Source organism: Poecilia latipinna, unplaced genomic scaffold, assembly GCF_001443285.1.
Source record: "Poecilia latipinna isolate Pla-1442-1.1 unplaced genomic scaffold, P_latipinna-1.0 Scaffold462, whole genome shotgun sequence".
Lineage (NCBI taxonomy): Eukaryota > Metazoa > Chordata > Actinopteri > Cyprinodontiformes > Poeciliidae > Poecilia > Poecilia latipinna.
This window is the reverse complement of record NW_015113078.1, coordinates 377,405-403,961: the sequence shown is the minus strand read 5'-3', so window position 1 is coordinate 403,961 and position 26,557 is coordinate 377,405. Positions and strand designations below refer to the sequence as shown.

The 26,557-nt window shown below is 44.3% G+C and overlaps 4 protein-coding genes across 5 annotated transcripts; 2 read left to right on the top strand and 2 right to left on the bottom strand.

The window, feature by feature from the left end:
* Positions 1-1,090: 1,090 nt before the first annotated feature.
* Positions 1,091-9,832, bottom strand: pgm2l1 (phosphoglucomutase 2-like 1). Of its 2 annotated transcripts, none has more exons than XM_015039122.1 (14): positions 9,501-9,832; positions 7,803-7,970; positions 7,557-7,663; positions 7,323-7,407; positions 6,374-6,457; positions 6,003-6,199; positions 5,708-5,897; positions 5,538-5,635; positions 5,264-5,450; positions 5,092-5,185; positions 3,793-3,922; positions 3,171-3,360; positions 1,766-1,899; positions 1,091-1,692 (listed from the first exon to the last, which is right to left on the bottom strand). In XM_015039122.1, the coding sequence occupies exons 1-14, from the start codon at positions 9,615-9,617 to the stop codon at positions 1,590-1,592; spliced, it is 1,884 nt and encodes a 627-aa protein (XP_014894608.1). In that variant the 5' UTR covers positions 9,618-9,832; the 3' UTR covers positions 1,091-1,589. The 2 variants fall into 2 exon arrangements, with proteins under 2 accessions (XP_014894608.1, XP_014894609.1); XM_015039123.1 differs by having other exon boundaries at positions 5,264-5,444; positions 9,501-9,831.
* A 464-nt stretch (positions 9,833-10,296) lies between these two features.
* Positions 10,297-14,299, bottom strand: lipt2 (lipoyl(octanoyl) transferase 2). Its single transcript, XM_015039128.1, has 4 exons — positions 14,191-14,299; positions 13,418-13,732; positions 13,220-13,346; positions 10,297-11,080 (listed from the first exon to the last, which is right to left on the bottom strand). Exons 2-4 carry the CDS (start codon positions 13,724-13,726, stop codon positions 10,821-10,823), a joined length of 696 nt encoding a protein of 231 aa, XP_014894614.1. The 5' UTR covers positions 13,727-13,732; positions 14,191-14,299; the 3' UTR covers positions 10,297-10,820.
* Positions 14,300-15,243: 944 nt separating this feature from the next.
* Positions 15,244-20,538, top strand: rnf169 (ring finger protein 169). The gene is made up of 5 exons (XM_015039124.1): positions 15,244-15,626; positions 17,596-17,831; positions 17,900-18,000; positions 18,069-18,162; positions 18,904-20,538. Exons 1-5 carry the CDS (start codon positions 15,338-15,340, stop codon positions 19,981-19,983), a joined length of 1,800 nt encoding a protein of 599 aa, XP_014894610.1. The 5' UTR covers positions 15,244-15,337; the 3' UTR covers positions 19,984-20,538.
* A 571-nt stretch (positions 20,539-21,109) lies between these two features.
* spcs2 (signal peptidase complex subunit 2) lies at positions 21,110-24,995 on the top strand. Its single transcript, XM_015039129.1, has 5 exons — positions 21,110-21,215; positions 22,826-22,909; positions 23,060-23,220; positions 23,331-23,465; positions 24,278-24,995. The coding sequence occupies exons 1-5, from the start codon at positions 21,177-21,179 to the stop codon at positions 24,462-24,464; spliced, it is 606 nt and encodes a 201-aa protein (XP_014894615.1). The 5' UTR covers positions 21,110-21,176; the 3' UTR covers positions 24,465-24,995.
* The last annotated feature ends 1,562 nt before the right edge of the window (positions 24,996-26,557 follow it).

Sequence of the window (26,557 nt, the reverse complement as noted above, 5' to 3'; positions counted from 1 at the left end):
AGTTTTCAAATCTTTTGAATTATAATTCCCAAAATTTCCCAGCATCTGTTAATAAACCAAAGCTGGTTTTGACTGCAGGATATTGTTTAAAACAAGTAGATTCTTTATTTCCAAATCATTAAATTGTCCGTCACGATGACTGATGGAAATCAATAACCTTTTGGATAATTGATTCTTAATTTTACAAGCATTAATAAACATGACTCTCAAATAATGAAGTTTTCTCTTTTGCTTGTGAAATGGTTATTATGAACACATACATTTGTGAAGTGAACATTAATTTGGACTAATTGTTCCTCTGCCTCTTGGTGCTTCAGCATGAATATCCATACTGGTCTGTGATATTTCCACAGATTATTCTGGGTTATTTTATACATTAGTCTTTACATATTTCTGGTGTCAGGAATGCATCATATTCTGGTGCAAACCAAACTACATTAGTCAAAAGTAATTTGGCCCAATTTCCAAACTCCTCTTTAAATCTGGTTTATGTAATATTTACAGTTTATACTGAACTCCGACTTGTTGAACTAAGTGATTTTCAGGCTGAGCATAAGGAAGGGAAGCCATCTTGAAAGGAAGATGGTTACCTAATAAACACAAATGAAGGCCAAACACAAGTTTTCTATTTTATTGTAGCTCAGAGGTTCATTGAAATAAAAGTGAAACTGCAACAGGAAGCTGAATCTTTACCAAAATAAAAGTCTTCAACAGCATCTCATAGCAGCAGGAATTCAGTCCTCATAAATATATTTGCATCTCTGCCAGTAGAAAAACACACAACCTGTCCACATCTAGATAAAGCTTTATACACCGATAAAGGAACATTCTGCGGCTTTTACTGGAACTTCAAGTTTGAACATCAAACCTTTTTCTCACAATTCATCTGCAAAAAATTAAATATGATCAGAGATGGAAAACAATCATGTTTTTGTTTTACTATCAGAAAAAACAAAGTCTTATTTCAGCAGTTAAACACAGGAAACATTTATTCTTTTCATCTATCTAGCATCTAGCACTGAAATCCCAGAATGCACCTGAGTTAAGAGTCAACAAATGAAATCAGATGTTTTAGTTCAATTTCTTTGGATTTTTTTTTTAATGTTGATCAACAGTAAAGCAAAGCAGGAAAACATTTCAACCAATTTCTGCAAACTAAAATGATTTCTGACGAGTCGGCAGAAAGTTTCTAACAGAAATACATTTCTTAAGCAAAAACTGACCAGTTTCAGCTGTTTTGTGTTTTTGGTTTGATATTCACTTAAAATTTTTTTAAATTTTGCTCTTCACAAAACATCACAAGTCTTAAAGCTATGAACATTTACAGAAAATTAAATTGTTTTAAAATCTGGAAAAACTAAGCCTAATAATCTCCAGCTGAATTTTTTATGTTATATTTTTTAAGAAAATCTCAAAGATAAATAAAATAAAATCTAATATTTTAAAAGAAACATTGGAGTTTCTCTTTACTTTTACACATCAATAAACCTCTAACTTTCTGCAGGGCGACAGCTGATCACCCGTCGGCCAATCGGAGGACAGGAAGCAGCTACCGGAAGCGATGTCTCCACAGGAAGCAGGAGGCGGGGCTAGACGGAGCGGCGGATCAGGTGGTTCTTGTCGGGTTCTAGGAACTCGTCCAGCAGAGCGTCCGTCACCTTCCGGAGCTCCACCTCCAGCTGGGACACGTCGCTGCAGGACGGAGAGAGCAGTGATGTCACAGAGGCCCCGCCCACTCCTGTGATGACACAAATCCTCAGCTGACCTTTCTCCTGGTGCGGCGCAGAACTCGGTGTAATACTTGATCTTTGGCTCGGTGCCGCTCGTCCGCAGCGTTGCCACGACGCCGTTCTGCAGCGTGAAGGTGATCATCTGGCTGCTCCTGGAAGCAGGAAGCACCTGTCGGACAGGAAACAGCTTCCTGCTTCAGATTAAACTTCCTGGAAGTTTCCTCAGAACCACCTCGGATCAGAACTGAAACCCCTCGAGCAGAACCACAATCTGAGACGGAGCTTCACTGAGTCCAGAGAAGGCTTCAGGAGTCCAACCACTTTCAGAACCAGGTTCTGAAATTATTTCAAAAACAACCAACAGATTCTGCCTGGTCGTTGTTTTCTGGTGAAACTGAGTCAGAACCCGAGAACACCCCAGGATCCACCAGAACCTCCTTCAGCACCAGTAACTCAGTCCAGTCTACTGTTGCTTTATGGGGGAATTTTTCTGCCATAATCCAAGAGCGCACATTTTCAGTCTGAAAGCAGGATTTCATGTCTTCTCAAAACTTGTGGCAGAAAAACTCCTCCATATTCCTTTAGCTCAGGAGCGTCTTCAGGTCTCCAGGTCTGGGGTCCTGAAACCTTCCTGGTCAAACTCACCTGAACCAGATGGCTGAATTTATTTTTTCCAGTGGTGGGCTCGCTTATGCTAACATGCTAATGCACTAATTGTGGAGCTACTTTTTACTTTTAGGATTTGCTAATTTTGAAAACGTTTAACACACTTAGTGTCCCTAAATAAATCGTTTAGGGATGAATTTCATAACAAAATTTACTTGACTGTTTTGTAAATATTCAGTTACATGAAGTTTGACATTGGCTGCAGCGTTAGCTCATTTTGTGACGGCGACCAACACACACAAACCAAACGGCTAAATTGCCTCTTTACCAACTGTGGGCTCATTTAGCTGTCAATATAATTGACTTTTGCACTTTTGCAAACTTTGAAACCAGTTTGCACACTTAGCTAGAGGACCTGCTGAGGACGACATGCCATGTTGTAGAATGTTCTGTCATAGACGTACGGTGGATACAGAGTTTGGCACGTTAGCTTTGGTTTCTGCTGAGTACCATGTTGGTGTAGTCATTTAGCATCTAGCTAAATAGCTACATTTAGCTAGATGGTGCCCATCGGTGCTCTTTACCTGCTGATCTATCTTTGGGATCCAGATGTACTGAAGCAGAGACCTTAGTGACCCGTATTTAATGGTTCTGCAGCAGTTTGTGAAGCTCCAACATATCATACAGCATTTTTATCATACTGAGGTCTGAACTGAGCTGATTTTAGGAAAATACTGTGACTTGTGAACCGTGAAACTGTTACAATGAAGACCAGCTCCAGGAACCAGGATAAGATCAGAACCTCCAGAGTGGAAGAAGAAGAGCTGCTCTCACTGATCTGAGGTCGGGCCGGCTGCTGTCGTATCCCGTGGTTACGTCCCTGACATGGACGATCCCGATGTCGCCGCACGCCTTTGGATACGAGCCGTCTCCGGCAAAGTTCCTGATCCGGCTGAAGATCCTCTGGATGGTGGGGGGGTCGTTACAGGTGACGTATGAGGTCTTGGACACATGGTAACCATACCTATAGACAGGAAGTGACAAAAAACGAGAATAAAACCGACCTCAGACACCGACGTCTCAAACAGAACAACCTACTTCAGAGTCAAAATAAAGTTAAATTTAAGAGACAAGCACTTTCCTAAACCTTTATACTTGAGCTGCTCAAGTATAAAAATTACTGCATGTCAAATATGAATTTCACTCATACTTGCCGTTATGATGCTGTTCCTTGATAAGAAATGTTCTATGCATAATTTAGCACATTTTTAAATGTTTACTGATCATTCAGGTGATTTTCTCACGGCTTTGAAACCTCGATGTTGATGTTTATGTTGCAGAGGCTGATCTGAGATCAGAACTGTTGCTGTTTGCCACCATCTGGTGGTGAAATGGGAGTACGTTCTGGTATTTTTACACCTCAGCCCCCAACCTGCTGCATCCTACAGTCTCTTACGTCCGGTAGATGTTTTGAAGCTGCTGGTTCAGACTCAACTTCCTGGTCTGCAGGTACGCCGCCATTTCGGCCACGACCACGGCCGCGCTGACGCCATCTTTCTCAGGAACGATGCTACCACAGAGGAAACCTGCAGGCAGAGACTTTGACTGAGTCAGATTGTTTTACAGTTTGAACACAAATTTTTATGCACAGAATGAACCATAAAGAAGCCAGAAGAGACTTTATACAGCAGCTTGGTGTAGTTCTGCTAATCTGCCAGTAGGTGTCACCACTTCAGCTGGTCAGGCTTCTTACTTAATTTTTTTAATTTAATGAAAATCAGAACATGGCTACACATATATTAGATTTTGAGTCACAAACGTTTTCTTTGTGAAAATATCTTGGCTTAAAACCCCCCCGAAAAAAAATAGGAAATATCTTTAAGTTAGATACTAGAAAATAAGCAGTGTTTACAGCGCTCCCTACTGACGGATTAATGCAACTACGAGTTGATTCACTTGGACTCAAAGGTGTTACTGAAATGAAATACTGAGTTATGCTGTCTTCAGATGGCAAGAATTTAAAATTGTTGGCTGATTTTTAAAACCTGAGACCACACAGGTGATAAAAAACACCTTAGCTATAACAGGTCTGGTTTTACAGTGTGTGGTGTTCAGCCATACAAACTGATTTCACTCAACTTTTAACTGTCAGACGGGAAATCTTGCAAAACCTCTCGAAACCAAACATGAGTTTAGAGTAAACAAAGATGGCCAACGAGGAAGAAGCAATGGCAAAAGTTAGTGGACGATATTCAACAGTGAATGTCTTGGATGATCTCCAACTTCCACTGGACTTTCCGTTGCTCCATGGAAGCTGTTCTGTCTTCTGTATTTTCAAGAAAGCAATGTGTTTCTGTCACATTGCTTTCTACCTGGCCACATTTCATCGAGCCAAGACAATCCAACATGTTGAATATCCTCGTGTTTAGTTCAGAGAAGTCCCACCCGACTTCCTTCCAAGCGGACCGGATCACTCTGAACACGTGGCAGGCGTCTCTGAAGATTGCTGGAATTGGAAAATCTGGACAAATTAGCCGTAGAGATCTTGCTGTGTGAATTAGGCTTTACATCACAGTCTGACTGTAATGCTTTAGCAACGGAACACAGTAACAGTCGCTCATCAACAAGTGGTAGCAATTGAGCTGCGACCACCACTGATCATCAGGATCCTGGTTCTGATTGGACCAATGACGATTCTGGGAGTCACACAAACACACAGAGATTTAAAGAGACAGCAGACCATCAAAGTTCTCACCTATAGACTCTTCGAAGGCAAATATGACCCTGTTTCCGGTTTTGGAGAGCTCATGGATTCTGTTCCCGATCCACTTGAAGCCAGGAAGAGTTTCCTGTTGGAGAACAGGTGTCACAAGTTTGTTTCTGCAGAGATCCATCAGATGAACCAGTCGCCTTCAGCTTTTTCTGACCTCAAAGTGGAAACCCTCGATGCGAGCGAAGGCCTGCAGGATCTTGGACGACACGGTGGTGGCCAACATGTAGACGCTGTTGGTGTCTGCTGGGTCTGGATGGCTCTCCTTCCAGTTGAAGAACATCCACCATCCCAACAGGGCAGCCAGCTCGTTTCCTGAGAACACCTTCCACCCGTGCCTGCAACTCAAAGCAGACCCAAATAACCTGCTGGGTGAATCCAGCTAGACTTCCCTGCAGGACGGGGGTCTAACTGCAGCAAGCGTCACATACCCGTCAGATCGCTCGGCCACGGCCAGCCGGTCAGCGTCGGGGTCGGTTGCTAGGACGATCCGAGCGTTTTCCCGCTCGGCCAGGAGGAGTGAGAGCTCCTGGAAAACAGAGGAGGACAATAAACACGGAGGAAACCCAGGAAGTTCTGACTCCACAGAGATCCAGGTTACCAGGACAGACTCTCCCTCCTCTGGGTTTGGGCAGCGAACAGAGGAGAAGTTTGGGTCGGGGTCTTTCTGCTCAGGGACGGGAACGGGCGAGACGAAGCCGAACACCTGAAAGGCCTGCCGGACGAAGTCGTGACCGACTCCGTGGAAGGACGAGTGGACGAACTTTAACGTGCAGCTGCTGTTCAGATCCCTGGAAAACACAGAACAGCTTCAAGGGTTCAGGAAGTTAGCAGAGGAAGTCGGGAGAGAACAGGAAGTTATTGGGGGAAAACAGAGGGAGGAAACAGGAAGTTACCTGTGGAAGCAGAGGGAAGTGAGGTCGTCCATGTAGAAGCTGTTGATCTGGGTCAGGGGGTCGGTCCTCAGCGAACTGCGGTCCACCAGCTCCTCGTCCCAGCAGGAGGCGCTCCAGGGCTCCAGCTGCTCCTCTATACAGCGCAGCACCTCCTTATCATGAGGGGAGGCGATCTGAGCGCCGCTACACCAGTACACCTGCAGGGGGAGACAGAAACATGCTGCACCTCCAGACGGTTCAGATCCTCAGAGCATGAGGTTCTGGATCCGGATCAGACAGATTCATTAAAGGTTTCTGTTTGGGACAGACTCTCCGGACCGGATGAGCGCCGCAGGAGGTTGTGTTTGGTCTGAGTGACCCCTCAGCCTGACCTTGTAGCCGTTGTCCTCTTTGGGATTGTGTGACGCAGTGATCATCACTCCAGATGCGGCTCCCAGTCTCTTCACAGCGTAAGGCTGGGAAACAAAACGTGAAAACAAACAATTTGGTAAAGAGACAGCTCAACCCGGTCAGAAAGTTTCCACAGCTTACAGAAAACTTCCTGTTTTTACAGCAGCAGTTCGTCTGCAGAGGATCTGATTCCTCAGCATCTGATCTGAGATGCTAATTCCAGATCAGATGTTTCACATCAGTAAAACATCTTCTAATCTTTTACTGATGTTTTGTTTCATCAGTTAAAGAAACAAAACAAAAAAAACTCCAAACAAAGCTAATTTGTACCAATCCACACATTTAATAACAGCAGGAACATTTATTATGGATATTTCAACATAAAGAAGTATTCACCTTCTGGAGGTTTTACCTTGTTATTGCTTTATAAATCAGTCAAGATCAACATTTTGGCTTTTTGGACAAAAAAAAAGTCTTAATATCAAAGCAAAAACTGATTTATACAAAATAATGTTAAATAAAAACAATATGCAACATGAAATGAGTATTTAACTGTGACTGATCTAGTCAATTGGTGCTCGCAGCCTCACAATGAGTGAGAAAAACTCACTAAAAAGGCTTGAATATTTATGGAATCACTTATTTTATGTTACACATTTTTATCTGATTTAAATTATTTTGTAGAAATCCATTTTCACTTTGACTTTAAAACATCATGTCGATCATGATTGATTTGTAAATGAGCTAAAAAGATAAATCATCCAAGGAGGTGAATAGTTTTTATCAGCAGTGTGAGATTTTAGAGAATTGACCAAACTGAGCGCGCTCAGACTGCTGCTGTTTATGCACCATCAGCCTGTTAAAACAGCAGAATATTCCTTTAACAGTGACATCACTTCTGCAGGAAGTGATGTCATTGAGCTTCCTCACCACGTAAGGAGTCGGGACGAACGAGGAGAAGAGATGGACAGGAACGTCTCTGCTAAGCATCACTGCAGCCGTCAGCTTGGCCAGCCTGGGACGGACAAACACACAGAGACCTGGATCAGGAAGCAGGACGCGTCCAGGGGACGGACTTCCTGTTGCACTTCCTGTCTGGGTGCCGTTCCATCTCTGTACCAAATCCCTGGAAACAAAACCGGATGGAGAGTTCCTGCTGTTCACCTCTGACTGCTGCAGCCGCTCTCCTCCTGACCTCTGGTGTCGTATCCAATGACGACGCCCCGGCTGCCGAGGTCAGCAAAACACCTGCACAGGTACGCATGAAGGCCCTGAAAGGGGCGGAGCAACAGGTCAGATGGACAGGAACGGGACCAGTTACACTGGTCTGCAACCAGTATGAAAGAGTTCTTATTGGTGTAGTAACTGGTCTGCAGCCTGATTGGACTGGTGTATGAACTGGTGAGTAACCTGTGAGGACTGGATGACGGTGAGGTCGTTGATCCGGTTGAATCCGGCTCCCATCGGGGCTCTGAGTCCGGCTGTACCGAAGCTCATCCGGCTGCAGAGTCTGGACCGCAGGTCCTCCAGGCGACCCGCCGCCACCAGAGACTCCACCTGAGCCCGAGTCCATTTGTTCTGCAGAAAATTAACACAGCCTGATGACACCGAGTTCAGAATAATGTTCTGACCAGTTCAGGTTAACTGGCCTGAGCCGGACCCAACCCGGTTGTAATCTGGTTCTGGTTTCAGACTGCTTTCCTTCTGATTGGCTTTTATTGGCGTGTTTCTGCTCTGAGGATAAAGATAGAAATCTGAACATGAGGGAAGCTTTTCCCAGCTGCTGACATTTACAGAGCAGGTCACGGTGACCTTTAACCCACAGAGCTCTGACTGCAGGAGCTCTGTGGATATCCTGACATATCCTGATGTCAGGATATCATCCCCTGATATCCTGACATCAGGGGATATCAGGAGTTTAATTTGGTCTCATTATGTAATCTGGGTATGAGACGTAATTTGTGGAAAAAATAAATTGTTCTGCTCTGCCTTTACCCAGCGCTCACTACAAACAACCAATCAGAGCCAGGAGGGTCTTTGCACTGTCAATCATCCGTGTGTGTGTGTGTGTGTGTGTGTGTGTGTATTTAGCTTGGCCATCGATTACGGTGGATAAATGATTTTTAGGAACAATAAGTTGTTTCTTTGCCATTAGCACATTGAGCAGCGAGTTTGACTTACAGCGCTAAGCCCCTCCTCCTGGCTCTGATTGGTTGTTTTTTTGTCAGGAGGAGGTGGATGTTATCACACTGTGATAGTTCTAATACATAAATGTTTTTGTTTTTTAAGTTACATACTGCAGCTTTAACAGCAACAACTGCTTTTATTTCCAGGCCTGCTGTAATGTGTGCTGAGAGTTTACAGAACATGAAACTGATGCTGATTTATTTTGATTGTCCTAAATGATGACTGGACCCTCTGCAGACCTGATGCCCCTGATGAAATGACAACATGAACATGCATTAACAGTTATCACATGAATCCATCTCAATCAGGCTCTGATGGGGCAGGTTCCGGGCTTTTCCTGCAGGCTGGAGCTGAGGATGGTAATAAATCCAAACACTGGGCCTTTCATGACTCAAACAGTTTAGTCACGCTGCTACCTGATTACCCACACATTATTTAATCTGCTGTTCCCACTAACCCTGATGAGCCCTAACTCAGAGCCCCCATATTCAGACCCAGAGGTTTAGCGTTCTTAGTCCACAGACTGAAACAATCAGAACCAGCAGTGCTGTCTGCGAGTTTTCTGTACTAACCTGATCTGAGGATAAATTCGGCATACATTGTTTCAGTTCAGGAATGTCCGTTCAACAGTGATCTCATCGTTTTTAACATCTCATTTAAACGCTCTAAACAAACACCAATTAAAGTTCTGACCTAAAGTGTTTCTATGTTAGAAAATAAATGGGCCGATTTTTCCAGAAGGCGTCAGATATTGTTGCCCCAGTTTCTTTTAATCCTCTTTGTGTTTTTCAGCTCGTTTATGTGAGAATCAACGGTGAAGCTGTGTGTTTTTAGGGGAACTCCGGGGTAACGGTTACCGCTGCCAGGCTACAACCGCAGAACCCGGAGTCCGAGTTAACGGGTAGACAGACAAACACTCACCCTGTCCCAGTCCAGCCACTGCTGCACCGCCTTGTCCAGCTTTGGGTCCCCGGTTCTCCGCCACCCCAGGTTCGCGTTTAGGTCCCCATTTCCTCCGGTTCCCACGGTGTCTTCCATGCCGACAGACCGGAGCGGGCTAACTAATGCTCAGCCATCAGACTGGAGGGAACAGCTGCTGTGTTTGCCGGCTCTCTGGGCTCTGTTGCCTTTTCCCCAGCAGCACGCTGTCACTGCCAGGTTGTTGTTGCAGCTGCAGTGCGTCAGCACCGTCCGCCTCTTCCTCCAGGCAGCTAACGTACCGTTAACCGCAGCTAGCCGCTGTTAGCGCCTTCCATGAAGTTGGCTTCCGATTCGTAGTAAAACTAAAGGACCATTCTAATTTTTTTTAAATAATTGGACTACGTCAGATATGGATTACAATATAAAATACGTTGACTCTTCAGAACTACCATGAATTATTTATATTTTAGGAGCATTTGGTGAAAATATCAATTAAAAAACGTTTTATGTGTAATATAAAGGTCTCACTGATCTGAAATTATTCAAGAATATACAATTTTTGTAGAATTCAATCCAATTGTGACCAGTATGATTATTACTGGATTCTGATCTAGAACTGATCAAATGTGTTTTATATTCTTTGACAAAAGTGGCACGTTTCTTTGAATCAGATACCGACTTCAGTGCAGAAAAAATGTTAGTCAAAAATGAAACTGTGAACCGGATCCTTTCACAATAAAATAGAATTATTTTTATTCACAAGCTTTGTGCAGACAGGCAAGGAATTAGACTTTCATTCTAATTACTTTGAATGAAGACATTTAACATGTATAACAAGGATAAAATATTAAAAAATGTTTTTTGTATATTTTCCAGTGTTTTTACACAAGAGGGAATTAGTGCAAATATTGATCTGAGTGTCTGTTAAGTGTCCATCAGAGACATTCTGGAGGGAGAAACCGTCTCTGTAGCACCGAGCTGAATGTGAAAGTCTAATCAGTTTGTGTCCAGGATGTGTGGGGTCTGCAGAAACGTTAGCTGCCCTTTTCCTGATCCCAGAAACACTCTGATGGTTCCTTTCAACATAAAATACTCAGATACAAATATAAACACTGAAAACTGAACCGACTGATATGTTTCCACATAACAAGCAGGTTTCGTCTGTTGTTCTGAATCAGACAACAAACAGGTTCATCGTCTGATCTCTTTATTTTATATGAAAAACAACGGAGGTATAATTCACAGCTTTAGTGTTCCTGATTCTTAAAAATTTTTTGTTGTCAGTGGAGGAGAAAAAAGGCATCATGAGTGAAACAGTTTCTACGCAGGCGACGCGCCGCCGTTCCGGTCGGGTTCTGGCGTTTCTGCCTCCGTCAGCCGGCAGCTGAACTGCTCCCTGAAGGCGTCCAGCAGGTGAGGGACGGCTTCCTCCACGCCGACGTCTCTCTGCAGCTCTCTGCTCAGCGACGTCACGCCTTTGCCTTGGATCCCACACGGCACGATGTGGTCAAACCACGACAGGTCCGTGTTGCAGTTCAGAGCCAAGCCGTGAGACGTGACGTAGCGGCCGCAGTGGATTCCTGGGAACACAAACACTGGTCAAACTGAGGCGCTTCCATCGGCTCTGCCAAGGCTGATGACAGGAGAACCAAGATGGAGAATAAACACCAAACCAACTGGTTACAGGTTGCTTTATTCTGTCACATCACCACTCTGTCCACCAGGACTACGGGCCCAGTGGACCGTCAGCAGCTGGGGTAGCAGAATCTGAGTGAAGTTGGCTCCTCCCCTTCTTTAATTCAAACCAAATTGGTGTCAATTGTTTGTGCAGCAAACATTTTTATATCCTATCATTTTAAAAAATATTAATGAAAAACCCTTTCAACCAGTCCTTCCCACATTTACAAAATCAAATAAAACTTCCAAACAAAAGCAGCACAAATTATTTTTTGCAGCACCAACCAGCATAAATGTAGTAGAGTTGACTGATGCCAATTTTGTTTGACTTGAAGAAGGTCAAACAACGTGACCCAACGTCACTGAGGTAAGAGCTGAACCCTACGACTCAGCATTCGTCAGGCCCGTCGCCTTCAGTTCTCTAAACTCAGGTGGTTGTTCTGTTCAGATCCAACAAAAACTGGAGGCTGACAACATGCTTTCATGTCTCCAATGGCAAAATTCTCTAAAACACCCAACAAATACAACAGAAAAATGTTGCAAAAGAAAAAAAATGCAAATGCAGAAACAAGCAGAAAGTATTAAATCCTGCAGACTTGATCCACAAAGCAGAAGTCCTCCAGACCACTAGGGGAGCCGACCACCAACTATATAGAACCAGACACAGTAGACAGAAAATAGAGAAAAGTTGCCTTTTATGTCATGCTTATTTCATAACATCCAGGCTTTTGCAATATTATAGAACAGCAGTATATGTAATGTGATGGACTCCAGACTCCCCCTAGTGGCCTGGAGGATTTCGAAGTGACTTTGCAGAGCTGCTGTCATTTTTGCTATTTGTGGTATTTTCCTTTTTGTTTCCATTTGTGTGTTTTGGAATTTGCATCATTCATGTGTTTGCAGTTCATTTCGCCGTTTGCTGCATGTTTGCAACAATCAGCCACCATATTTCTGTAGCAGCAGAATCATGTCACCACGTCTGCTGCTTTGTAGCGCGTCACACTCTTTCCCCAATCGTGTGTTAGTTTAGGGTTCATGAGCCCAATCTTGGTGGGTCGACTTCAGACCCTCTTATTTTGTTTCTGGATCTTTCAGCTGAACCTGAGGTGCAATAAGTAGGTTTAAAATCACAGAAAGAAAGAATGACCTAAAAGTAGAAGTAGAAAAAACAAAACTTCCATAAAGAGGCACAAAATTTGCTGGAAAGAGGCAAAGAACTAAATAAAAACGCAAAAAATAATCTATGATTTTTAAGAATCATACTGAGGCACAAAATAACCAAAGAAAGGCAAAAAATAACGCAAAGAGGAAAGAAACCACTTGATCAATTTAAACAATATACACATCCACTACTAAACCACTGCAAAGATCTGTTGCAAGGTTCAAATCTGCTTTCAAAAAACTTGCTGAAAAGAACCACACAACCTCCATAACAATCAAAAAACATGAAAAGAAGTAAAACTGCAGCAGACATAAAAAACCACCAAAAACTGAATGTAAAGATGGAAGAAACCACTATAAACAGACACTGATAAACAGACACTGATAAACAGACTCAAAACCACCATAAAAACGCACTAAACCACAGCAAATAGGTGCAAAACTGTCTGAAAGAACCACAGACCCATAAGAGACACAAGCAACTTATGAAAAGAAGCAAAACTGCAGAAAAAAGGCAAATAAAAAACCCATCAAAGTTAAACAGAACAACCATACAGAAACAGAGTTTTAGTGCTACTACTGCAGATCAATGAACAAAAACATAATTTGGCCACAGAGGAGTAAATATCCGCCATAAAACTCAGGGAATTCAACATTAATATGGACATATTTCAAGTAACATGATTATCATGACGACAGTGGCAACTCCAGCAGAGGGATCGGGGGGCCCAAGGCCCCTTCTGGAAAATGCTAGCAACCCCAATAGCCCCCCTGAGAATCGTGCTAAAGTCATAAAAATATATATAGAACAAATCCAATAAATAAATTAATTTATGAAAAATAATATTTACAGAAATAAATAAGTAAGTCTGGTTACGTACCGATGGCGCAGATCTTCTTGTCTCCGACCCAGACTCCCGTGTGAGGAGACGTCGCTGCTTCCACGCCGAACCTGCTGCACAGCGCAATGACCGTCTTCTCCAGCTGGCCCACGTACCACCGGACGCTCTGAGGGAACAGAACCCGCGTCACAACCAGAACCACAGACGCCATCGGATCTCAGGCCGCTCAGGTCCGACCTTCTCAAAGCTCCCCAGGTTCAGCACCGGGTAGCAGACCAGCTGACCCGGTCCGTGGAAGGTGATGAGTCCTCCTCTGTTGGCGTGGTGGACGTCGGCCCCCAGCAGCCGGAGCCGGTCCAGTACTGGACCCGGGTATGGTTTGTGCCGGATCCCAGTGGTGTAGACTGGCGAGTGCTGGCAGAGCAGCAGCGTGTGGGCCGGACCGAACCGGTGCCGGTCAGTGTAGACCTGCTGCAGCCTCAGACCCTCCTGATAGGACACCAGGCCCAGACGGACCACCTCCACCAGGGGCCTGGCGGTCTGCATCCAGAACTGCAACGGGACCAAATCCAGTCAGAACCAATAAGTTCAGAACCAACAAATTGACTCATTCTGACAAGAAACGGGTCATCTCAGGATTCTTCTAAATATTCTGACATGTTTTGTCAGGAAAAGCTGGGAACATTTCCGGGTCAAGTTCCTGCAGCTTTAATTTGTTCAGAGAAGCTGGACAGCCAAAGTGAAGGGCGCATACAGAATCCCCCTGAGATTCTACTTGTTTTTAGACTTTCCTCGGTACCGCAGCGGTCCAGAATCTGCAGTGAGAACAAACGGGTCCAATCTAGCCTGCAGAACCTCACACTGAGTTCGGCTGCCTGGTTTCACCGGCTGCAGTCAGAAAAGAGCTGCTTCAGGAGGAAACTCTGATTCTCCGAGCTTCAGAACTAGAAGCTCGGTTCTGGTCCGGTCCAGACAGCAGGTGAACCTCAAACCTGATCCAGGAGACTCACCTGTCAACGTCACCGCGTGCTCGCCCAAGTCCTCTACCTGTCAGCTGTGGAATCCGCGTGGGTTTCCGGTTTACCGCCGCACTTTCAACCGGAAACACACAGAGGCCTTCATAATAAAGCTGTTCAATTCTGAATTATAGATAGAGTTCTGGGGACGTTTACATGTGGCTTTATATGAAGGAAAAACATAAAAGAGCAATTCTAAGAGAAATCACAACTGGCCCCAGAAACAGCTCCTCAGCACTATGGTTTAATTCACCGATATCAAAAATTTGGGATGATTACCAATATTTACACCTCTTGAAAAAATTCTACACCTTATTGTTTCTCTGCTTCAGTGAAACACCCAATAATTCAACTTAAATCCATTGGGCAGCAACTACTGACTCAATTAGTAATTGACTATTGTGACTTTTCAAATAAAAATAAATATACACATTGTGTAGATTTTTCAGTTAATCACTTAAGCCTTTTATACAATATTAGAAATACAATAAAACACAGACATAGACAGAGTATATTGTCATCCAATTAAATTCAAAATGCAATAAAGAATTAAATTCCTTTTTAATAAGAAAATAAAACATTTTATTGTGTTCCGAATAAATGATTCTGTGTTTATCCATAACAATTGCCTAAAATGCAGCAACATAGCATCCCTTTAGCATGCAGCTAAAAATACTTGCATCAATATATGAAAATGAGGGTAGGACTGATTTTGTAATTATTATTATTATTATTATTATTATTATTATTATTATTAACCGATTCATGATTGGATAGCAAAAGACACTTTTTTTCCTTTTTTTTTTTGCAGAAATTGAACCAGGTGAAGCTAAAACTTTGCCACTTGAGGAATTTTGAGTAGCACATACAAAGTTTTCTTTGTTGTTGTTTTTTACTTAGATGAAGAATGTATACATTTTTGTACAATTTTTGGATAATTTCAGTTCTGAGTATGTTGCGTCGTATCATATTACGTTGGGAATTTGTGCTTTTATTTTGAAAATTCTGACTCCCGCCACAGTAGGCTCGCGCCGCTGTGTCCCGGCTCTTCGGTTGGCGGGCTGCACGCGCGTCCAGCTCGCGCTCGCGCTGTTTTCGGCAGGGGGTGGGGTTTGTTTTCGGAGCGGACCTGAGAGACAAGATGGCGACCGCAGGGTTCGCCGAACAGCGATCCACTCAGGCCGGTACCGCCGCAGACACCTCCAGGTCACGGCCCGGCACGGCAGGAGCCGCCCGGTGCCGCTCCGGGTCCGGACCGCCGGAAAAGTGCTCAGCCTGCTCAGAGAGCCGGTCTGGGTCGGGGACTGGGACGGCCTGTTCCCGGTGCCTGGCCCGGAGAGTCCCGGGCAGAGAGGAGCGAATCCGGAGAAGAAGTGACCCCGAGAGAGGCAGCAGCAGAGCGGGAAAGAGGGACAGCGAGAGCCGGAGAGGTGAGTGTGTTTAGCGGGGAGAGAGCAGCTCACAGGGCGCTGAATCTGTCCTGGCGCCGGGGTTCGGTCCTCTGAAGAGCTGCTGGAAAAGAACCGGGAATAAACTGATTTATTCGGAACTTTAATAAAGTTGGGTGTAATAAACAGCAGGAATTTGCAGTGAAAAGAGCAGCGGTGGACTGGGTTCGGTCCCGCTGCGGAGCGGTCCGGGTCCGTTCGGACTGCGGACGTATTGGGATCGGGACGGTTCGGTGTGAATATGATAGTCACCAATCAGTCCCAGATAAATCAATGAAAACATCAGGTGAACACATGACTGTCCTGTGAGGAGCTGCTGCTCCGGTTTATCCTCTTTCTGCGCAGTTTGAGGCTTTTTTCTCGTTTTTTTTTCTGGTTTGTTCAACACTTTCTGCTCAGTTTAATGGATATTTCTGGTCATACTTTCTGATTTGTTGACCGGTTCTGGTCAGTCAGTTTAGTTTGCATCATGTAGGACTTGTCCAGACATGTACAGACACAGGAGGAGCTCAGTTATACAGACCTGGTAGTAGAACTACAGTACTCTGTACTGCTCAGTTCATTTTGAATTACTCTGTTGGGACTTGTCGAGGTTTGTGGTGGAAGCCACTGGGAGTTCTGGTCCCAGTTACCGGAGGAAGTAAGACCTGGAAAGAGGAGCTAAATCTTTAAATATCTCAGAATAAGGAAAATGTTACCTAATTTAAATAATTAATAATTTGCTTTTAGTTTAACAGCTGCATGACAAGATTCAGTTGTTATTGTGCTGTATTTTTGTTGTGCTTCATGAATGATACATTAAAAACATATTATTCATACATTATAATGTTATTAGATGCCTATTTAAGGTGAAACAACTCGAGGTGCACCGATTGCAGTTTTCTGTCTGATCGCGGATTTTAAAGGGGCAGTATTACATAAAATCAACTTTTTGAGTGTAACATCGTGTTAGAATTTTATTCCCACATCATAAACAAACCTGGTGTGTCACTTTGGTTCTGTCATGCATGTTTAGGAGATCCTTTAATTTCCGTGGCAGCCATTCTGCTGGGTGGACCTAGCCCCGCCTTCGAGGCGCAGCTCCTCCTCAGCTTCCTCATGGACCAGCCCTCCCTCTTGATTCTCCTGCTCAGATCCTTCAGACTAGCCAGCAGTAATTAGCAAACAGCTGGTGGAACTGCTGAGCTTATTACAGGAGCTACTGCTCAGTGAAATGCTGGTAAAAAGAAAGGTTTTTACAACATAGAGGAGCCATGTTGGGATGACTTCCTGGAGGCGGAGTTTCAGAAAGAGCAGGAGTTTTTAGAGATAAAGACCCAATTTCAAGGCTTTAAATTACGAAGTAAAAACTTTTTTATATCATATTTGACACATATATAGATATATATATGTCATTTTATAACAAATTAAGTAAACAATAGTTATTTGATTATGCTATAAAATGGCACTAGGTGCTTGGAAAACACATAACACTGGCCCTTTAAGTAAAAACATTTTCCAGGCACACTGTGTCATCTTATAGTAATCAAGTAACTATGTTATCTTAAATTGCAACATAGTTTAATGCTATATATTTCAAATGTGACTTAACAAAAATTTGACTTTGTAATTTAACGCCTTAAAATTGGGCCTCTGTTTCTTTAAGAAGCTCCTGCTCTTTCTGAAGCTCCGCCTTCAGGAAGTCATCACAACATGGCTTCTCTATTAACCCTTTAACAACGTTTTACCAGCATAAAATGCAGGAAAGAATCAAGGCAACACTCGAGACATGTTTAGGATGAGGGAATAACTTTATAACGTAAAGCTCAAAGAGTTGATTTTCCATGACACCGCCCCTTTAAATTTAGTGAGGAGGCAGAAAGAATCCTGTTGGCTCTCTGGTTCTGATGGCTACGGAGGCCTGGTTGGATCATGTTCAGGAACAGCGTCTCTGTTTCTGTTTTGCTCCCAGGCGTCTTCGTCTGTCCGACCCTGCCGAAGTCTGCGGACGCTCCTGCGGCTCCAGCTGTGAAGCTCAAGGTGAGTCTGGGAGCTTTCAGGAAGTCTCTGCGTCCCGAATATGGTCAGGAATCTGTCCCGCCTCTTCCTGTCCAGCTGCTGGCATCCGACGACCGGGAGGAGATCCAGAAGTGGAGCTGCCTGATGGGGAAGGACGAATCCGGGTCGGTTCGACGCGCGGTGGAGCCGGTGAGTCCAACGGATCCAGAACCCGTCCATCCTTCCTGTTCTGTTCCTCAACCCGCCGCTCTTCTCAGGGGGTTCTGTCCGACTCTGAGAACGAGGAGCCCATCAGCAGGAGGATCCGGAACATCTCCGCCTTCATCAGGAAAACCAAGAACTCCTCAGCCGTCAGCAGGTGAGCGGAGCGGCCTGAGACATCGGCACTCCTGGAGTCCGACCTTTGACCTCCCGTTTGCTCCTTAGTGGTTCCCGGAGGAGTCGGAGCTGCACCGACCCCCTGGAGGACCGGGGAGGGAAGATGAAGGCGATCGTCCCGCCAGCGGCCGTCATGGAGCAGGTGGGTTGGATCAGAACCGCCGGACAGTAAATCAGTCCATGTTTGTTATCACAGGCCTACGGATGCGTTCTAACCCGGCTCTGTCAGAATGTCAGCAAATCCTTAAAATGTCGTAAAAACTCTTAAATTCATTAAAGAAAATGTAAGTTGACTTTAAACTCGACTTGTCGTGAAATGTCACAGTTTTGTTCCATTTCTCTTGTACATTTCTGTTGAGATAAAGGTCTGAAATTTTATTCACAATTGTCTTAAAATGTCTTAAATTTATTTTTTTTTAAATGCAAGTTGGCCTTAAATATGCCTTGTTGTGGTGGATTATTTAATCTCACATTTTCTACATCGGTTTTTTTCACAGAACTTTCTATAAGGCAAAAGTTCGAGTCGCACACAGACATCTTCACTCACTGACTCAAGCCTCAAGGCTACCAAGAACATGCTGCTAATGCTTGCTAGGTAGCCAGTTTGCTTGCTACCTTCTTGATAGCTAGCAAGCAAACACAAGCAAGCCATTAGCAGCTAGCATACAGCTCTTTAGCTAGCCAAGTAGCAGATATGGCTCTACTAGATAGCTGAGAGCCATGTCCCATTTCCTTACATGAGCAGCACAAAGCTGCTCCAAGAGCAACAAAAACTTTCCTTCATGTGTTTTGCACGTCCTGTCATGATGTCAGAATCATTTAAAAAAGTCTGACCTTTGTGTTGGTGAAGCCTGCAGTAACGCTGTCCGTCACCGTCCTGCAGGTGGGCATCAGCCACAGCTCGGCAGCCGGCATCCTGCTGTCGTCGGAGAACAGCCGCTCCATCTCAGCGCCCATCACGGCGCCGGACCGCAGGCTCACCTGGAGGGCGGTGCTGACGTCATCGGCGCCTCTGGGTCTGCCGCCGCCGCCGGCCCGCGCCGAGCGTTCCATCAGCCCCGAGAGCAACGACAGCATCTCAGAGGAGCTCAACCACTTTAAGCCCATTGTCTGCTCGCCGTGCACGCCGCCCAAGCGGCTGCCTGACGGCCGCCTGTTGGAGCCCACCGTCGTCAAGGCGACGCCACGCAACCTGAGCCGCAGCCTGCAGAAGGCCACCAGCTACGAGGCGAGCCCGGCCGTCCTGCAGAAGTGGCGGCAGATTGAGCTGGACCGGCAGGGGCTGAAGGTCAGCACCAGGGCCACGCTCACGAGCCCGGCCCCTGAGCCCGAAGGGGGCGGAGCCTCCAAGGCGCTGCAGCACTGCGGCGCCGTGGCGCTGGCCAACAGGAGGCGGCTGCTGTTCGAGCCGCCAGACATGGACGGCTTCCAGAAACAGTCGGTGAAGATCCGTGTCCCCGCCGTCCGCTACGGCTGCGGCGCCGCCCTCAGAGGCTGTTCAGACTTGGAGTCGGCCGGTGCCGCCCTGGAACCCGGCGGCGGCCCAGCGCCATTCGGACGGAAACACTCGTTCTCTCCGTGCAACAACTCCGGGTTCCGACCCGGAAAACTTGTGCCAAAGGACTCATTGAGTCCCAGGAAGGAGTGGGACGGCATCTGCAACCAGTCTACCTCAAGGAGGGGCAAGAAGAGGAACCAGAAGACCAAACACCTGGATCCGGCTCTGGACCCGGTTCTGGACCCGGCGCTGAAGAGGAGCCGGCCCAGCGGCCAGCAGGAGGCGCCGTGTTCTGTCCAGCAGGAGCGGCAGGACCGAGCGCTCGCCCTCAGACTGCAGAGACAGTTCGACCTGGAGGTCCGCAGGACCAGCCCCGACCGCTACTTCCTGCGCTCATGGAGGTCCACCCAGAACCGCAGGAGGCGGGGCCTGAGGACGTCCCGGCCAATCAGCAAGAAGCTGTGAGGAGTCAGGCTCCGGCCCGCAGATATGCAAAGAGACCAAAGGAAAGTTTTTCCAGACGGAACGTTTCTTCCAAACACCAGCAGAGAACCAAACCTGGACAGAACCACAGCAGGTTCTGGTTCTTTATTCCGGTTCTGATCATCAATACACTGTTTTTATTCAATCAAACTGCAACAATTGATTCCTGATAATCAGCTGATCGGTTCTGGAGACGCACCAGTTCGGTCCTGAAGGAGCGGCTGCGTCACATGACCCAACTCCGTATTCCCTTCAACCAATCAGAACGCTGCAGAGAGAGCTTCCTGTTTGGGGTCATAGCCTTGCTCCAAACCCAGTTCCGGTTCTGTGATGAACGCGGTGCAACCTGGACCTCACGGACCTACAGGAGAATCGGTGCTTCTCTAACACTCAATAAAACTCATGATTAGCTGCAACGGATTAAAAAACGAGCTGCGTTAAATTAGCTTCATCCTGGCCATAAACTCCTTTCTGTACATCATGTAAAACAGCAGAAGAAGAAACTGCAGGAATGAAATAAACCTCCTAAAACAGGAATCTGTCGTTTACATGCTGTTTTTTAACGAGTCAGCAAAAATTCAAAATGTTTTTTAAAAAATGTATTTACCTTTAATTTTAAATTTCCTTTGTTTTTACATGGGTTTTCCAATTCTTTATTTTTGCTGGGTTTTTTTTATTATTTTATTTCAGTGTTTTTTGTTTTTTCCTAACATAAAAAATTTTTAATTTGTAGAATTAAAAAAAAATTAGAAATATATTTTTAGATGTTTTTTTCTTTTTTACATTTAAGGTAAAACCTTACTGTCAATCTGTCAGATGCCTCCTGTAAAACAAATATCTCCCAACATTCAAATTCAAAAATACTTAACGTTTATTATAATTTACAAAGAAACTGAAAATGTTATCAGCACCAATCAGTTATTTGCAATTAATACTTACTTTTTAAGCAATGTTAAAGCTGCAGAGAGTTTAGTAATTTTGTCCTCCGCGACGATAAGCGGGTAAATGTAACAAATGGACTTTCATATTCTGGTTTAATTCATTATTGGTTGTCCAACTTACATGATGACGCAGTTACGTTCGCCACGCAGACGCACTAACGGGACTTCAATGTTAAGCATTCTGAGCCAATCAGGTTGGTCCAGCTCACGACTTCCTTATTTGGAAGGCTAAAGATGGCGGCTCGGAACGGGAAGAGCGGGCTGTTGGAGAAAGTAAGGATTTAAAGTTTTAACGTTTTTTGTTTTATTCTGCTTTTGGGTGAAACCTGATGGCTTTATTCTCTGCTATAGTTCAAATATCCAGATCTCAGAGTTCAGGTGTTACTCAGAACAACAGTTTTAATGTTAGGTTTCCGGTGAGCTGAATCTAAGAAATTTAAATGAAATTAAACTATTTGTAGACTTATGAAATGAAACTGTTAAATCTAGAAAATCTTCCTGTTCTCTTCCTGCATCGAAGATCAATCAAGTTACACTGAAATTCGTTGTGTGTGTTTGCAGCTGTTACGAACCACTGCGCCAGACTTCATTCAAAAAATCACAAATTTAATTTTATTTTGAAACAGAGGGCCAAATGTACAAAGTGACAATAAGCATCACCAAAGGTATAATCCGTGGAATTGATCGGTTTCAAAGTTTAAGAAAACAGGCCGATGCAACGTGTTTGCATCAGTTTTTCATCAAGTTATATGGAATCCCAAAAGGATCAAATTCATCTAGCTTTTTGTTTAAAAAGTACGACGCCCTCTGCAGCAGATGAGTCAAAATACTTATTGAGATACAATTTATTGACTAGATGTCAATTATGCAAAACTTCAGGAGTGCATTAAAAAAAGTTTAATTTGAAAGGTAAATAAAATAACTTTCTAAAATAAATTTTAGTAAGATCATATTTTTCTTTCAGCCTCTGGTAGCTGGAGAAAACCTCACAAAACAAAACAAAAATACTTGACTAGTGTTTTGGCTACAACAATACAAGATCCCACAAAGGCTCTTTGTACCTCAGTTTTAGGTAACTCTGTGTGTGTGCCACCAACACAAATGCTGCTCTTAAGAAACGTTCCCTTTTGTTACAAGAAGTGTGAATTATTTTTCTTTCTTTTTTAAAAATTTTAATTAAAAATTTTTTCATCACTGAACTGCCTACAGTAACTGCATTTAATCATCTATTAAAGCCCAGGTTGGAACCATGTCAACAAACCGATCAGCTTCAAATAGATCTGTCACGATAATTTATCCTAGTAGTTACTGGGATAAACAATAATGTTGTTTTGAAACAATTTTCAACTAATAGAATAATCCAAGAACACATTCTCAAAGATCAATAAACATTTAACACTGGAACTGGAAAACATTTTAAATATCCAAAATAAATAAACAAAACAAACAAAATGAATTATGAATTCTCTGGTTCAGTCACAATGATCACCTGAGGCGAGTGAACATATAAAATGTTTGATTGGCTGAATAATGTTTCAGTGCTGAGATCAGAGGATGGTGCGTCGTTAAACTCAGAGTTTCTGCTTTGAACTAATTTCATAATGAACAAGATCTGATGATGAAGCTGTGTTCAGGAAACAGGAAGTAACACATACAGGCTGCTGGTTTCTGAAACGCCACCCCTAACCGCAGGCAGCGAACTCACTGAGGTTGGGCTGCTGGCTCTGACCTGAGCCGTCCATCAGGACTCTGGGGTCAGAGCCAGAGCCCTGATGGACGGCAGGTTGGATGTTTCACTGCATCCAACCCGCAGTGAGGAGGGGCGGTGCATCTGCGTCCTGATTGGATGGTCAGGATCCTGACCGGGTTGTTTGTCGTTTCAGTGGCGGATTGACGAGAAGCCGGTGAAGATCGATAAGTGGGACGGAGCCGCGGTGAAGAACTCTCTGGACGATGCGGCGAAAAAGGTTTGGTCCTGTTGTCATGGCAACTGTCAGCTTATTTGCTGATTAGCTAGAAAGCTGCTGCTAATGAATGTTTGTTTTATAGAAACATTATTTTCTAACCATCATTCCTTTTTTTTTTTCTTTGTCTGGTGGCTGTGGCGCCCCCTGCAGGTGCTGCTGGAGAAGTACGGCTATGTGGAGAACTTCCAGCTGGTGGACGGCCGGCTGCTGATCTGCACCGTCTCCTGTCTGTTTGCCATGCTGGCGCTGGTCTGGGACTACCTGTACCCGTTCCCCGAGTCCAGACCCGTCCTGGCCTGCTGCGTCATCTCATATCCTTCACCTGCTCCGGTCCGGGTTTTACCACAGCCCCACAGCAGGTTAATGTAAAGTTTAAAACTTGGTGATAAACGATGAGCGTTCCCTAACTCGCCTTCATCACATACTTCATCATGATGGGCATCCTGACTCTCTACACGTCCTACAAGGAGAAGAACATCTTCCTGGTGGCCATGCAGAAAGACCCGGCCGGGATGGATCCGGACCACGTCTGGCAGCTGTCGTCCTCCCTCAAACGGTCCGAGTGCAGCACCAACACAGCACCTTACGCTGCAAACTACACAACACTGCACAACACGCTGCGCTGCTTTAAATGCAAAACATTAAACAGCCAAATAGAAAACTACCAAACAGACACGACCCGCTCTTTAGACCAGAACCTGCTGCACATCATTCCCACCAGCCCTGATTGGTCCGCTTTAATCCAACTCCGGTCCATTTGTCTAGAAAGTCCAGTTCGGTTGGTGACGTGTGAATGCTAAGCTAACTCTGGTCTTCCACACTTCGGGCTGGATTCAGCTGAAGTGAAATCTGTTTCAGTTTGAATGCATATGTGAACGCCAAGCGGACCGGAGACCGCTGCAGAAACAGGAAGAGGAATACATTGCAGGGCATTCTGGGTAAACACCACCAAAACAAACCTGTTAGCCTAGCGCTAGCAACAGAAATGTCTCCTGGTCTTTAGCCAAAGACTAAAGAGAAATCATCCAACACTAAACTCTGACGCCTCCACCTTGTTTCCATCTGGTGAAGAAGGAAGTTGCTCTCAGTGTCTTCAGAGGTTTTGTCGTTTCCTTCAGTGGTTCTTGATGCAGCGCCCCCACAGGCCAGGAGGGGAACAGGTTGGTTTGACTCAGAGCCCACAGCAGCTGGAGGTGGAGCAGATTTTCTGGTTTCAGTAGAACCGGGTCGACTGGACCATCAGGTGGCAAAAGAAGCTTGTTTTCTTCCACCGACTGAGAAAACAGGAACTAAATAGAAAAAGGAGCTGAAGTGTTTCTGTTTCTTCAGCTCAGTTTGACTCTCCTTTTTTCTCCAACTCTCTTCCAGGTTCGATGACCAGTACTCGCTCCGCGTCTTCTTCACTGACGGGAAGACCAGGAACTCGCGTGACGCCGAGTTCACCAAGTCCGTGTCGACGTTCTTCGACGAGTCGGGCACTCTGGTGATGGACCAGTTTGAGGCCTACGTCTCCAAGCTGCACGACACGCTGGCCACGGAGAAGAAGACGAAATGAGGAGGAGCCGCGCGATCTGGGCCGGCGCTGACGCTGTGCTGGCTTCAGTTTGGTCTCCAAATCAGATTCAGTTTGATCCTCAGCTTCCTCCGACCCGATGAAGCCGACCTGCAGGTTCAGGCAGAATCTGAAGCCTGGAGTCAAACTGAAACCAACAAACCAGGAGGAAGGAAGACTGAAGCATAGGAGGCGTTCATCTTCCTCCTCCTCACAGCCTGAACTTCCTGTTCCGGTTCTTCAGACTGGAGCAGTTCATCTGTAGTTTCCTGTTAGAATAAATAAAATCGGCGTCATCCTCCACAACAGTTTAATTTTAGTTTAAGATGTGTTTCCGTAAAGTGACTCGTTTAATCTCCTGGTCAGAAGACCCAGTCACATTGAGGCGGTGGGCGGGGCTACACACCTGAGCAGGTGGAGAGAACATTTTCGTCTCTGAACTGAACGGCGACCAAACTTTTATTTTATTCTAAATGTTTTATGTTTTGTTGTTTTTCAGTTTGTAAGGGAAAATAAACGTGATGTTTAAAGGCTTTCTGAGTTGATTCTGTGTTTTCTGCCTGTGAACCTGCGGGGGGCGCTGTAAGCTCAGATTTAAACAGCCTCAGTGAAGCTTATGAAGATTTAATGCATCAACTCAGAACAACCAGATTTCATATGGATGTTGTTTTGGGGCAGATGTATTGTAAATCACAACGGGTTTAAAAGATTAACTTTCCTGAAAGAAACTGATTTTTCTCACCAATGAAATCAGCATGTAGAGTTTTTAAAATAAAACTGCTGCTGATTCTGATTTAACTGAGAAATGTCTAAGGCTGCAGCTGAGAATTATGAGAGTAAAATTTGATAAAGACAAATTGAACTGATCAGCAAGAACAAACTTAACAGCAATAATTTGGGTTATTGATGGTAACATCTGGAAATTCTGACATCCTGGAATCTCAGCCTTAAAGCTGGACTTTCCTCTCCTGCAGCTCTAAGCTGAACAAACATGTTTAATTCAGGTTCATTTTCAATATTTCCAGTATGTTATTCATTTATAAATGTCAATGTTTCAAACTTAGCTAAATATTTAGATTGAAAATAAATATTTAGTTTATAAAATATGTATTGTCTAGGTGATAAAACATTTAACTCCAATCTGAATATTTAGTATGCAAGCCAAATATTTAGATCGAAGTATTCAGTTTAACTAGATGTTTGGTTAGCAAATGACATTTAGTGTAGAAGCTAAACGTTTAGCTTGCTAAATAAATATCTAGCTTTCAGAGATGTGCCGATCAGGTTTTTTCCTCCCGATACCGATCACATAATTATTATTATTATTATTTTTTATCATAAACACTACCGGTTACATTATGTGGAAAAAGGAACCATGAATTCACCTTAGTTTAGACAAAAACTTGTTTTTAATAACTTTTTTCAAGAAGAAAACTAAAACAGGCATTGTGCAAATTGTACTGCTATTGGTAAAACTATCTTTAACAGACTGAAAACATATGAAGGCTCTGAAGAGGCTAAATAATACAAAGAGTCAAAATAAAACCTCAACATTGCCAAAAGATTCAAGTATAAAACTTAACATTCAAAGGCAAATACAGGTTCCATTCCAATAAACAATCCTGAGTTACTGAATGAAAACTTCCTGATAGCATGGCCGCTAGCTGGTTACTGCTAATTCTGAGTGGCTGTTTCTGACTGAGCGGAGTAATTATGCAGGACAGGGAGGAGAAATTTAAAATTTATTTTTTTAGGTTAGATGCTGCAGCTTTAAACAGAGGTTCGATGTGAGTCACTACCAGGTGGAGCAGAAGCGAAGCTCCGTCTGTGAAATATTACTACCTGTAGCGTAGCAGCGGTTCAACAGCGAGAGCAGAACCAGCGTCTTACATCGCAGCTCGAAGACTTAAATAATTTTGCGGGTTATTTGTTTAGCTTTCTGACCGTCATGCTAATCCGGGTGAGTGTTTGTAGCTGTGCGCTGCTTTACCTGCTATCTGATCGCTCCATGTGTCTTTTTTTTTTTTTTTTACTGCAGTGAGCCTCGATGTAGCCAAACTCCGTCAAGTATGGCACTGTTTTTATGTCGTATTAGT